General features: G+C 41.6%; 1 protein-coding gene across 4 annotated transcripts in view; it reads left to right on the forward strand.

The window, feature by feature from the left end:
* The first annotated feature begins 5,675 nt into the window (after positions 1-5,675).
* The window catches only part of pcnt (pericentrin), a 44,829-nt gene continuing 35,890 nt past the window's right edge, over positions 5,676-14,614 (forward strand). For 2 of the 4 annotated variants that reach the window (XM_030719141.1, XM_030719142.1), the window contains exons 1-7: positions 5,676-5,878; positions 7,842-7,871; positions 10,063-10,239; positions 10,671-10,811; positions 12,128-12,277; positions 12,384-13,276; positions 13,395-13,736. In XM_030719141.1, coding sequence (XP_030575001.1) covers positions 5,831-5,878; positions 7,842-7,871; positions 10,063-10,239; positions 10,671-10,811; positions 12,128-12,277; positions 12,384-13,276; positions 13,395-13,736 — 1,781 coding nt within the window. In that variant the 5' untranslated portion in view covers positions 5,676-5,830. The remainder of the gene's footprint in view (positions 5,879-7,841; positions 7,872-10,062; positions 10,240-10,670; positions 10,812-12,127; positions 12,278-12,383; positions 13,277-13,394; positions 13,737-14,614) is intronic. The other 2 variants (XM_030719144.1, XM_030719145.1) reach the window with 1 other exon arrangement.

Below are 14,614 nucleotides of genomic sequence, written 5' to 3' on the forward strand. Positions count from 1 at the left end.
AATAACTTTTCTCTTTCTACTGAAGACTGACGAATAGAATTCAGTTTAGGCGCACGTCAGTCTCAGATTGGAGGGGAGCATCGTGATTGGCCGAAATCCATTGTACCCTGTATCGTGATTGAGTGCTGTCCAATCTCACAAAGGAAAATGGCTCCTCTGATATTAAAATGAGATTGGAGCTTGTACATGAGTGAAATTAGATACTCGGTCTACAGGTAGATGTGCTATACTTCTCACAAAGTGTTTTGAACAGCTTTTTCTAAGTAGCCTCAATTAACTTGACTCTTTCTCTCCCCTTGTTAGTCTTGTTTGAGATTTTTTTTTTCCCAACTTGACGCAAATGGTAGTACACAAAACTATTATTTCAAAGTAATCTATTTAAAATTGGTCATTTGGATGTAATGTCGAACACAGGAACATTTCTGAACAGAGGAAAGAAGGCAAGCAGACTTGGTGGTATAAGGAAGTACAGGGAAATAAATGAAGGAAGAGATTATCAAAGAAAAAGTGGGATAGTTGGAAGACTCCTCCTTCAGCTTGATGGCTCCCTTCACCTCCGGTGTCCACCATCTGGTTTGGGGATTACCACCACACAGTGGCGGATCTAGGATTTTTCTGAGTAAGGGGCCATCAAGGGGCCACAGTATTCATAGAGGGGCCAAGTATTTGTGGTAGATGTGGTAATATACGGACCAATAAAAATTAAAGCCATTACATTACAGTTATGGTAAATCTTATCACCATGAGAATATCTTATCACCATAAGAATTCAGTGAACTTATGTGCCATTTCACTAAATAACAATATCAGACATTTCATAGATTACAGCATTAACTGTTGTTGCTCTCCCTAAATGAGTTCTGACCTGATGAAAAGGGGCTGAAGGTGCCCTGCTCTTGACCAGTCTCTGGTGTACGGTGTTCTGCTGCTCTCTGCCTCCTCTCACCCTGCTCATTTTCAGCTGGCAGACTCACTCTTTTGCTCAAAAACTGCTGAATTCCCGCCTGAGACCTTTCTTTTCATATTCTCTATCACTGCCAAACTTTATAGTTAATGTTAACACACAAATGCAAATTACAAAGAAGTACATGAATTAGTGAAATGCTAACATTCATGTCTAAACACAAGTAGGGCCTCAGTTAACATTACTCTTAACTAACTTTGCTTCTTAAATTAATATATATACAGCCACAGATCTGATGATACAATTACAAAATTGATAATCTTGCACTTATGATTGTTATGTTCGAACATGGTGTTTGTCATGGACAGCCTGTGGTTTGCACAGAAGTCCAATAACAAAACACCACTTGGGTTCAGATCAGTCAGGCCGTTCCTCCCAATCATGCCCTTCCAGGTATCACTGTCGTTGCCCATGTGAGTGTTGAAGTCTCCCAGCAGGACGATGGAGTCGCCGGATGGAGCACCCTCAAGCACCCTGCCCAGGATGATTGTTAATCTGAAAAAAGTGAAGCTGGCTCCTTCTATCAGAACATTTGCTTGCTACTGCTCTGTGGTCTCACTGCACCTGTTTGTTCTCTGCTCAGGAATCCAGCGCTATCTCTGAGTGAGTTACCGGGAGAGTTTTCTCTGTGGAGAGATTTATCTGTGGACCTGTCTGTATTGGAGCCTTGGATTTGCTAACTGGAAATCCTTCAGTTGTCAGAGTCTTGCCTTTTGCTTCACTGTAAATAAACCTGTTAACTTTTATTCCGAGTCTGTGTCTGAGCTCCATCCTGCACCATAGACTATGACAGAAGATTAATATGAAAATGGTTGCACTTTTGTAAACTTGTATGATCATAAATGTATTCACATTACAGAGGTGTGTGTCTAACAGGTGATGTTGCATGGTGTAATGAAGATAGGTGTCCCTCTGCATATGCTGCTGGGATCGATGTCATCCCTGGTGAGCATGGAGGGTTGCTGATTGGAGGCTGATGTTGTGATTGCTCTAGGGGCAGGACCATGGTGACAATGATGCACAGCACCACTCTTTGTTATGAGATCAGGTCTTACAAAAACATGGTACCATTGGTGACTATCCTAGAAATGAAGATTTGTGACTTTGTTGAGACAAAAATAACAATTTGATAAACAGTGTAACAAGTTTTCACTGTGTGTGTCTGTCTATACACACACTATATTGACAAAGGCATTTTCTAGTCTGCCTTCACACATATGAACTTGAGTGACATCCCACACTTAATCTAGAGGGCTTTTTTTTTCTTCTTTTTGGCCACAGCAGCAGTGGAGAGAGACAGGAAATGGGGGAAAGACACAGGGGAAGACACGCGGGCAAATTGGAGATGGGCTGGGACTCGAACCCGCGCCGCCTGCACCGTAGCACGGCATACGTATCTGGTCGCTGGCTTCACCACCAAGCCACCCGGGCACCCCAAATCCAGAGGGCTTTTAATATGATGTCAGCCCACCCTTTGCAGATATAACAGCTTCAACTCTGTTTATGAGAATTTTTGACCATTCTTCCAGAAGCACATTTCACAAATGTGCTGGTCAGACATTGATATTGGATGAGAAGGCCTGGCTTGCAGTCTAACCCTCCCAAAGGTGTTTGATCAGGTTGAGGTCAGGACTCTGTGCAGGGCAGTCAAGTTTTTCCACATCAAACTCACTCATCCATGTCTTCATGTACACTGGTGCACAGTCATGTTGGAACAGGAAGGGGCCATCCCCAAACTGTTCCCGCAAAGTTGGGAGCATGAAGAGTTCCTTTCACTGGAACTCAGGGGCCAAGCTAAACTCCTGAAAAACAACCCCCCACCCCCCCATCAAACTTTACATTTGGCACAATGAAGGCAGACAAGTACAGTTCTCCTGGGAACTACCAAACCCAGACTCGTTCATCAGATTACTAGACAGAAAAGTGTGATTTGTCACTCCAGGGAACAGGTCTCCAATGCCCTAGAGTCCAGTGGGGATTTGCTTTACACCACTACACCTGGTGCTTTGCATTGCATGTGACCTACCACTTCATGGGTGATTTGTTGTCATTCCCAAGGTCTTTCACTTTGTTATAATACCATTAACAGTAGACAGTGGAATATTTAGTAGTGAGGAAATTTCATGACTGGACTTGTTGCAAAGGGGGCATCCTATCACGGTACCCCACTGGAATTCACTGAGCTCATGACTGCGACCCATTCTTTCAAAAATATTTGTAGAAGCAGTCTGCATGCATAGGTACTTGGTTTTATACACCTGTGGCCACGGAAGTGGTTGGAACACCTGAATTCAGTGAAGTGAATACATTCAGCAATATAGTGTACTGCTCAAGATGCACAGTGTGAGCAGTGCAGTGAGTGAAGCCACCAGGTGATGAAAGGGTCATAAGAGGTATGACTTGGAGCATCATGTTGTACATTATAATCTGATGCACCTCAGCATTTTGTGTCAACATCAGCTCTACCATGGCAAATACAAGAAGCATATACTGTAGGTATACAAGGCTTAAGTAGTGTTGTTACACACCCTCTTTGAAGCTGCCTGACTGTGTTGCAGGGTAGAGCTGAAATGGAAGAATCTAAAGAATCTACAGCTGTTGTTGCACAGGCTGCTGTGCTGGTTGCCCGAGGAGAAAGTATTATGTGGGTTCTCCTTTTTCGGATGTATAACCCATAATTTTATAGATTAACACATTTTGCAAAGGATATTTATGCAAAATTCAAATCCTGTAACAATTTGTTTTTTCATTTGTCTGTTTACATGTAATAATGCCTCAATAACCACATATGACACAAATTTGTTTTGGTATAATAGCATAATACAAGAGGGTCAGAAGATCAGAGAATATTATTTTAGTTGGAGAGTTTACCAGAGCACTTTAACTGTGATTCATGCAATCTTGTACAGGTACCAGGAGGATAAAATTAAATACACTTAACAGACCAAATAGAAAGAGAGTAAAAGATATGGGGCATTTGAGTTTATTTGAGATTAGTGCTGAATGTCTCACTGTGTGTTGGATTATATGTGGTGGTAGAGAGGGCAGGAAGGGCAGAGTGGTGGGTGGTTGATGGACCTGGGTGGAGGTAGCAAAGGTGGCTGTAGAGCACTGATGAAATGCAATTGGTGCCATATTTGTTACCCTCCCCATGTGCAAGGTCTGTAGAGATCCTCTAACAAATGTTGCTGCTTCACAGAAGCACTATATAATTTCTCACAAATGAACTGCAGACACCGATTAAAAAGCTCCAAGTTCTTTGTCTGACTTTATATGGGTATGAATAAAAATTGTAGCTTGAAACACAAGAAGCAAGTCCTGCTTTCACCATAATGCATGGAAAAATGCATCCACTTGCCAACAAGAGTTTCCTACAACTCTGATATCCTTGAAGACTCCTGCCTTCAATGATCCAATTCTAGATCCAACAAATATTTTGTTAATGTTCTGTGTATTAGACTGAACCTGATATCAGCTTACTACCAGATACATTTACAAACATGGAAAGTAATTTCAGCTAGATTACTGAAAATGTAAATATTATATTAAGCCAGGCTCATTTGCTACCCTCATCTCCTCAAATCATTTAACAAAATAATTAATATCTTGCTTGCAAACTGGGGAGAATCTGCTCTGTCATCCATGCTGACCTTTTTGCTTCCCAGTCTCTGAATGTCAGTAAGAATTAGAAGTTTAAAGCAAGCGGAACTACCTCAATCTGAAATTATCAACTTTACTGTACCGCCCCTGCCTTCTTCTTCAGCAACTGAGTCTGAGTCTTGTCATCTGATCAGTATCAGTTGCATGCCATCAGAAGATGAGATAAAGGAAAAAACTGTTGTCATTGCAAAAATGTTTAATTCTGCTTAAATGAACATAATTTAAGTGCTATCCAAACGGACTAAAATGTACCTTATGTCTTGGCATTTGGAGTAATGCGTTATGCGAATGCCAAGACACAAGGTACAATTTTTTTCTTTCTTTCAGCCAAACTAAAGCCATGCAGTAGCTGCCATTGGACACACCTGTTTATTGCTACTGGACTGAACCATGACTTGCATTACCAGCTCGGTCTGGTTTCTGTGCTGCCAAAGAAAAGTGAGAGTGGAACGGTGAAGATAACCTTCAAACACCAAATGAAACCTTACCAAATATATTTGCATGTGTGTGTTTGTGTGTTATGCATTTCTTTTGATTTGTCAAGTGGAAAAGCCTAAAACTTGGTTCTGAGTTTTCGTTATGCTCTGTTGGATGCTTGTAGTGAGAACGACTGCCGACTACTGATGATGAGCACCTCATTTGGGTAAATTCAAAACCTTTTGCCTGGTTACAAACGCGCTACTCCCATCTAGACATATAAAATGTCTACACCTGCTGTTCTGCTTTTAATGAATAAATTAATCTGGACGATGCTAACGTTTTTTAACCTGCGTATGTACGCCTCCTAAATGAGAAACTCCTCATCCAGCGGTGACGGGGGTATGATTTGTATTATGTAGTTATGATTGGCTACAAGAGCCGTCAATCCAAGCTAGGCGGCTTGGTACCGCAATGTAATTGGCCAGTTGGGTGCTAGTTTTGACTGATATACAAAGTAGGCGGTAGCGTTAACTTGTGTTCAAACCAAACAAATTTCATTGGCTGAAGGCGAGGAACGTAAGTTTTTGATTGGGAGGTTAGGAAAAGAAAACTCGATAAGGGAGGAGCTGTGTTGACTTGGCGGCCATATTGAATGTTGTCTGTTGACAGTTGCATGTAAAGATTTACTCAAAGGCCAACTTATTCTTTGAAGGAAGGTGTGCCGTGCGTTTCAGTTAAATTAGGACATATGTCTTAAACCTTTAACGGCTTTATATAAATCGCGTCATGGATGAAGATGAACGTCGGAGGAAGGTAGAAGCTGGGAGAGCTAAGGTTTGTTGCTAACATGTAACGCATGCTAATATTAATGCTAGCACTTAGCAAACTCTTTTGTCATAGCTTTGCGTTTGTCCACTGATTATACACCCACCGCCTAAATGACTGCACATTTGTTGTGGCTTGAATTACCTTTGGGCGATAAATTGCAGGCTCTCGCCGCGCAGTTTGCCGCGGCTGGACGTATCACATGACAAGTGATTAAAATATCATTTATGAAGTAGAGTAATCAAGGCACTTTAAATATAAGTTACTTGTAGTTCAGCAGTAAACACATACGGGCTTTTTACATAGACCGTGATATGTAGTTTTAATTTTTGTTTAAACATTTGTATTAAGTTTCCCTTTATGCTGTGTGCAGGTGCATCCGATGGTAGATTTTTGGCACGTAATTGATTTATTTGGGTATTGAATGCACGTTGAGCATTATTCAGCCAGTACAACTCTCACCAACTTAGATCAACGTCATCTGTTTGCTCACGGAAAGTGGTCTACCTGTGCATTAAAACACAGCCTCAAAGCCGAAATGAATTACTCACTAAGTCAGTCTTGGATATTTTAAAATCCTGACGATTCTTGCCCCCCCTCCCCACCAAAAAAAAAAAGGTCTCTAAACAAATAGGGTTTACTTGTATCTAAGTGATATTTACAGTGCTGGGAAATATGATTTTCCTCCTTCCTGTTTAAGGAACAAGACAACCAGAGTAAAGAATAAATGCAGGTTTTAGAGGATTTCATTATTAGTGAAAAAGGTTATCCAAATTCTTTCTGATTCTTTCACGTGGCTAAGGGGAAATTTTGTCCCACTTTTCTTTGCAGAATTGTTTTAATTCAGCCACATTGGAGAGTTTGAGCATGAACAGCCTGTATTAGGGTCATGCCAAAGCATCTCAATTGGATTTAAGTCTGGACTTTGACTTGGCCACTACAAGAACTTCAGTTTGTTTAATTTGAGCCATTCAGAGGTGGACTTGCTGGTGCATTTCAGATCATTGTCCTGCTGCATAACCCAAGTGAATTTGAGCTCCAGTGAACAAAGTGATGGCCGGACATTCTCCTTCAGGATTTTCTGGTATATAGCAGAATTCATGGTGCCATCAATTCAAAGTTGCAAGTCGTCCAGGTCCAGAATTAACAAAGCAGCCCAAGACTGTCACACTACCACTGCCATCGTCAGTGCGCTCTTGTAATTTTGATAGGCCTGTTTCAAGTGTTCACCATTTTTGGATAATTGCTCTCTCTCCCATAGCCTTAGAAGTGGCTTTGTAACCCTTTCCAGACTGATAGATGTCAATGACTTTCTCAGCTGTTGAGTCTCTTTAGATCGTGGCATGATGTGTTGGTTTTAGAGAGCTTTTAACCTACAGAGCAGTTCTGTTTATATGATTTCTTGATTCATCAGGTTAGTAAAATTGAACTCAGTTTTCAAAAAAAAATATATGGTTAATTGCAGTTAATTCATGATTCTTCACAGAGACTGCTAGGTTTGTATAGCTTTTTCTTCCCTAAGTAAATGAAATCATCATTTAAAAATTGTATTTTGTTTTTACTCAGGTTATCTTGAATTTGATTGATCTGAAACATGTAGGTGTGACTAATATATATTTAAAAAAAAGAAATCAAAAAGTGGGCAAGTGGTTTTTCACAGCACTGTACAAGAACTGATTATTTTTTTCATCAGTTTGAAAATGACTACTCTTGTATTTACAAGTAGAAATGTTAAGCAGCTGTTTTCACTTTAATAAGAAGCCATGTTATTAATGGGTTGGTAGTCAAAATGGCCTGCCCTGTACTGACAGTCTAAGAATTATATATATATACTTATATTTAAACTAGGTCATTTCTTTTGAGTAGCTACATTTGTTATGTTGTAGTCAGTCTCAAGTTCATGATGGAACTCATTTTAGAAAAAAATAATAGTGTAACAATTACTCAACTGCAACATTTATTTTCCTTGTAGAAATCTTCCAGCATGCCTCAAAGTCAGTCTGTAAGTATAGAAAGTGATGGCTGAAAGGGAAATATTTGTGTCAGTGGATTGTGGGTTTGTGGATGTTTCTTTGATTTTTAGCTTTTTTGTTTGTGTTGGGCACTCAATCATGACTTTCTTCTGCTTTTTCTGCTCCATGGTATAATTGCTGTCACCCTTTCACACACAATGCTCTTCAACAATACAGAATATGAAGGGAAGTTTGCTTGCAGTGATTATCTGAATGCCTAAAATAGTAATGCATATGCTGTCATGCTAGTTGCAGGCCATCAGGTGGTGCAGTGTGCCCATGAGATTGGGTGAGGTGGAGGATGTTGCGCTTGTGTCTCACATGAATGGTGTTGCTATGGTAATGCAGTGCTGTCTTTTCCCTTTACTATGTTTGTGGTATCAGAAAGCTCTGATTTGTGCAAGTGTGGCACAAATTTCATACAGTCACCAGTATGGACAGCAAATTGACCCCTGTTGGACACCATGGATTGCCCTGACCGTGTCTTCATGTTGACGTTGAGAATCCAGTAGCAGCTTTCAGCGGTCCATTTACATCTAATTTGACTACACTGAGCTTCAGCCAGCATGTTAGTCAGTCTCAGTAGGGCGGAAGTGGCCTTGGGCTAAACACAACTCATCCTGCTCTCTTTCTGAGATGTGATGGTGTTTTTTGTGGTGGGCAGAGGCAATGAATAGTGATAGATATAGGCTGGGTGGGGTTTAAGTGATCAGTAAGAAAGCTAAAAATTTAAGGTAGGAAATCATTTGTGTGGTTGACTTGATAAAAGGCTTCTTTCAGGAGTCAAAGACAAAGACTGTACAGTGATGGATGCATTTCACGCTACTTATAGGAGTATAAAACGGAACCTACAATGTGGCAACGTATTCAAGTAACATGATCAGAATAAGGTTTTATGCACATGCACACACATTGTTATGCATCATGCTTGTGAGTCATCACATAAAGCAACAAGTAGGTCTCCCAGGGCCATGTAATCTCAAATTGAATTGAGCATGCACACTCCAGTGCTGCTCGCCACACATAGAGTTCTGTCTCCTCCTCTCTGTGTGAATGCATGTCCCAGTCTCCACCCTCTTTCCTTAGTCTAGACACATGCCATCCTGTATTCAGAGTTTGTGGATTCCTCTGCTTCGTATGTTGGCTTTGGGAGCGAGTTTTAGGATGAAAGGTTGGGCTGACTGCGCTGTAGGCTGCCGACTGCGAGATCTACATCTGGACAGTAGAGCAACTGGCCTGATAAGGAAGAATGGACAGGTTTAACCAGCAGCAAGAAAGGAAGTCAATGATTGCTGTCAGATATTGATGGAAAGCTCTATGAGGGTCTCTGTCACAATGTGAGCTGCCATAATCTGATTTAAGCTGCTTAAGAAGAGGGAGACAGGCCATGAGAGAGAGGCAGTGAAAAGAGGAGAGGGTGTGTTGCAGTCAATCTGCCTGAGGTGAATTTCTACTAAATTGTTCCCTCTGGAATTCAAGCTAAATATTGTAGCTTAATTGTAAATACTGCAGCTTAATTATATTTTTTAAACTGTGGATGACAGTGAACTTCTCACGTTTAGATTTTTGATATTTTTTCCCTTTTTATAGCTACAGAGGACTTTTAGAGACCTTTTAAAAAGCTGCATCTCTGATTTTGATGCTTTGATAAGCTGAGAGATGCAAAGTGACAGTTGCATGCCCTTTTTTAAACCTTGCTCTGTTTCTGGTCTGCTGAGAGGTTGTCCACTGTGTCCCTAAAATCTGCACTTCTCATCAGCCTGTTTTTGGTTCTCTGGAGCTTTGAAAGTATTTAGCTTCCTCACCTCATTTTGAACTTGGATACCTTGTCAGGCTATGGTGTAGTCTATTTTGGATTTGAGTTTGGGACTACGTCTGGGTTCCTTTTTTCTTTTTTTTTTTTTTTTTTTTTTTTTTTTTTTGGCTGCATAACCGACTCATCATAAGGGGTTTTCCTTTCTACGCTGTGGACTATCACCAACTTTACATGAAGTTCACATGATGACTTCAGAATAATCTTTTGATTAATTTTGTATATATTTCTCTGACTTTGAGGAGATAAATCTGGACTCTTGTCCCAATTCTCCTTCAACGCTTGAGCTTCACCATGCTGATAGTGTGGTGGTGCTCGGTGGTGCTGACGTATGTGTCCATCTATCTTTCACTATCCTTCCTGCGCAGCTTGCTAGTTTCAGACAGAAGCGGGCGAAAAGCGACGGGGCGGGGACGGCGAAAAAGACGCAGAAGAGGAAGGGCCAGGTTGTCTCGCAGAATGACCACTCGACGCAAGACCGCCACGTAGAACCAGTTAAACTTCCATCAGCCAGTGCCACAGAGCTTAACAACACCAACCATGAGGTATGACACTGATTGCTTAGAGAGCTCATCAGTAATAGTTACTAACACTAAAGCAATTTTAATATTTAGGGAGCATAAGATTATTATTGTCTGTTCATGCTCACACTCCCCAGCCCCCCAGTATGTGTCTAATTTTGTTTATTCACTGTATGCTTTAACAAGTGGTCTGTACCCCCTGTCTGTAAACATACATTACAGAAATGGGTCACTAACCATCACATTGCCTGTAGGGTATGTTGTCATGGCAACCTGGTCAGGATTAACTGTGACACTATTTACTGGCTTTTTTTTTAAGTACAAGTACTGACTAAATTAAATGTAAAATGTAATGTTAAATGTAGAAATCTGTGGCACATGCAGTTTGTCCTGACATTTCTTTTGTAGACATTGGTAAAATTAGACTTTAATTCTAATACTTTTTAATCCTCTAGGAGCCTCAAATGTCAGCAAAACCAGAGGTTCAGCAGAATGAACAGAAGGATCAGCCTCTCACCCCAGAGCAAAGCTCGTCCCCTGTGGAAGACTTCAGAGAAGAGGAGCTAGCTGCACTTACTGGCAAAGAGCAGCTCAAGGTATACAAAGCCAGTAACTGGACATTGACATGAGATATCAAGACTCTTATGTGTGTGACTTAAAAATCTGGCTGGAAATTGGAGAGAACTTTATAACACCATAGATCGGTTCCCCATAGAGCCAGTTATCTTTAGAAAAATAAAACCGGGAAGCATAAGCCATTAATGTTAAGAGAACAGAGGATGTAACTACATTTGCCAGAGACTTTGACCATATCAATACTCAGGATTAAGCTGTATAAATGTAATGGGTGGTATAAAACACTCAAAACATTGAATATTTTAAATTTATCAGAATTTTCTGGTGCTTCTGCAAACATTTTTTCCCCCCATATCCTGGTGATGATTGGATTAATTAGATAAAAGGCTTTGTCTTATTAGCCCATGTTAGCTGCCTGAAGCTGTTTCCAAGTGGCTGCTAAGTAGCAAGAGTTGCATCTAATAGTGCAGAGCCAGTAAAGTCCGGATATTTGCAAGTCCTTGTCTTGTATGGCATAATTCAGTGATTCTAGAGTAAGCAGTTTGACTTCATTGTCATGTTAAACTCAGCCGGGCTTTAGCCTAACTGGAAATAGAAAGCAAGATGGGTTTGTCATGAACACTACAATCTGCTTGGGCTCATATTCTTAAGGTCTGCATTAACACACAGTAACCGAGCCCGAGCGCTGAACAGTTATGTAAATCAGCTCCACTGTGTACGTTGTAATTGGATGTGTTTGATTTGTCTTGATGCTTTGTTTGCCCACTAAGACAATGAAAGTCTTGTTATGGTATTGCTGTGCATGTGAGGAAGACTGTTTGAATTTCTGTGTCATCACCCTCCCGTGGGGATTGTAACAAGTCTCCTCTTCTGCATGGCTGCTTGGGTGCTCTGCACTGAAAAAGCAGCAGATTTAGTGTGATATGAAGGTTTGTACGTAGAGGAATGTGTTGGGTGTCTTTGGTTCCTGAGAATGTTTGTCAAATGTTTAGGACCTGAAATGGACTTTCATGTAATGCCACATAATGTTTCATGTGTTCACTTCAAATTTAAATCTCAAATATGTATTTCCCTTTATATAACATCTTGCTAATACTGATGATATGGACTTGATTTGTTATTGCAATTTGCATCTAAAATGCTTGTTTTGAAGTAGTCAAGAATTTAGTCTGTTTTCTGGGCAGCCATGCAAGGGGAAAGAAAATAGAAGGCTCATTTAGAAGTAGGACTGCATGCTGTACCCTTGAAAGTGTGTTCCACAAAACTTAATGGAAGTATGTGAAGTTATGCATGTGATTGCTCATCAGACTGACAGATACTTTTGTCCTCTTTGCAGCTGCTACAGCAGGCTGTGGAGAAGCGTAATGAAATAATTGCCAAACTCAGCTCCAACCTGCAGGAGGCCCTGGCCAGTAGAGACCAGGTACAGCTGGAGGCACAGTCACTTGCTGGACAGATTCAGGCACTGCAGAGGCAGCTCCAGCAGGTAAGTGTCAATCAAACCATATGTGGCTATTCTTCAGGAGTATTATTTGCACTTCATTGCTCATGCACAACAACTGCGCTTGCATATCCTCTTATCTGTCACACAGACCAGTGTGGAGTTTCTGCGTATCAAAAATCTGTCAGGAGCTGAAGTCCTTAATATTCAGCAGCCTTGCCATGAACCATCCTCCCAAGAGCCAAACATCAGTCATAAGGAAGGACCATTAGGGGGATCAGAAAGTGGAAGTTCTGGCTCCCAGTCAGATGCTGAAGTTGAAACCGATGTAGAAACTGTTCTGTGCAAGCTGAGAGCTGAGCTGGAGGAAGAAAGGAAGAACAGTCAGCAACTATGTGCTGAACTAGCAGAGGAGATGGAGAAAAACAAGCATGTGCTTTCTTTGCTGGAGAAGGAGAAGCAAGGAAGAGAAGAAGAGCAAAAAGAGAGGGAGGTGGAACTGCAAAACCTCCACACCCAGTTAAGCCAACTCCAAAGTCAGTGCCTTGAGATGCAACAATACAAAGAGGAGAAAGAGATTCTCAACAGAGAATTGCTGGAGCTCAGGAGAAGGCTTCAGGAGGAAGAAGATGCTCAGAGGAGATATAGTGAGGAGCTTGCTAACTCTGCCATTTGTTTTCAGAGTCTTGAGGAGGAGATGAAAAGGCTCAAAGAGGAGCACAGAGAGGAGGTCGAGCACATCAGGCAGCTGTTAGATGAGAGAGAGAAAGAACTAAAGTTCAAGGAGGAAGAGGTAATAGGACTCAAAGTGTCTAAGAATTGGCAAAACCAGATAAAAGCTGGATTTAGCTCTGATGAGACTGCCAGCATAGATGAGGCTAATCTGGAAAGTGGAGCTGATCAGGTCATTATGAGCAAATCAGTGCCTGGAGATATTCTGATGGAGCGATACTTGTCTTCGGCTCCCCTTGCGCACTCGAAGTCTTCAATGGTAAATGAAAGCTTTGAACAGTGCACTCAACTGGACATCTCTGCAGACCGCAGGTGAGAGCAGCTGTTATTGTTGCACTATCTACATGCTTGTTTTACATAGGAACTTCATCAGTTATTTTAGAGTATTTATTATTAGTCAATTCCACTTTGTCATTGTGCTTCTCTTCAGTTTTGAGCTGAACAGTGAAGTGTTTGGAGATGAGCCTCTATTGTCAATTTCAAACCGTCTACCTGAAGAACACGACAACAGCCAAAACATCTCCAGCTCACAGCACTCCGTTTCTCCGGCTGATGATTCCAACCCTCAGTGGCTTCACAACTCTGCTTGTGGTGGGATGGAGATCGGTGAAGTGTCTGAGCAGCAGTTTGAGGACACTGACTTGGAAAAAGAACTGCTGAGTCAGCAGTGTGACGAGCTCCGTGAGGAGCTGGCCCTTAAGGAGAGGGATTTGAATGTATTAAGGGAGGAAGTAATCAAGAGTGCAGAAGAGCTGGAGGAGGCAAGGGGCAGGTAATGAAGTTAATGACATTAAATGGCTAATCCTAAGTCGTCTCTGGAGCTTGAAAAAGGCGACTGGACTTCTTTTTGTTTCTTGAAGACGTTTCACCTCTCATCCGAAAGGCTTCTTCAGTTCTCGACCAATGGTGGAGAGACCCAGGTATTTAAACCCCTGTGGGCGTAGTCCCCTGGAGGTGGTTATGACCCTCTATTGATCATGTGCTTGAACACATGTGCCCAGGTGTGAAGGGGGCGTGGGTCATATTTAATCAGTGGTTTCAGTTGAAACCAATTTAGGACTCCGCTCCATTGTTTCCTGTGGCCTATTGAGGTCACTGGAACAAAGGTGTGAATGGGGGTTGAGACGTCTGGGAAGGGAGCTCAGGACAGCACTGTAAGCGGGGGAAAGTTGGTGACGTAATTCACCTCCTCTGTTCAATGATGGTTGTTCACAGTGGACATAGATGGCTTCTTTCACTCCTCTTTCAAACCATCTGTTTTCCCTGTCCAAAATGTGGACATTGGCATCCTCAAAAGAGTGCCCTTTTTCCTTCAGATGCAGATGTACTGCTGAATCTTGTCCTGTCGAGGTGGCTCTTCTATGTTGTGCCATTCGTTTGTGAAGAGGCTGTTTGGTTTCACCAATGTAGAGGTCCGAGCATTCTTCACTGCACTGAACAGCATACACTACATCGCTGATCTTGTGTTTGGCGGGTTTGTCCTTGGGATGAACCAGTTTTTGTCTTAGGGTGTGACTTGGTTTGAAGTATACTGAGATGTCATGCTTGGAGAAAATTCTTCTGAGTTTCTCTGACAAGCCTGACACATATGGGATGACAATGTTGTTCCTCTTGTCCTTCCCATTCTCTGTAGTTTGTGTTTGGCCTTCA

Source organism: Archocentrus centrarchus, chromosome 22 (genome assembly GCF_007364275.1).
Source record: "Archocentrus centrarchus isolate MPI-CPG fArcCen1 chromosome 22, fArcCen1, whole genome shotgun sequence".
In the NCBI taxonomy this organism is placed as follows: Eukaryota; Metazoa; Chordata; class Actinopteri; order Cichliformes; family Cichlidae; genus Archocentrus; species Archocentrus centrarchus.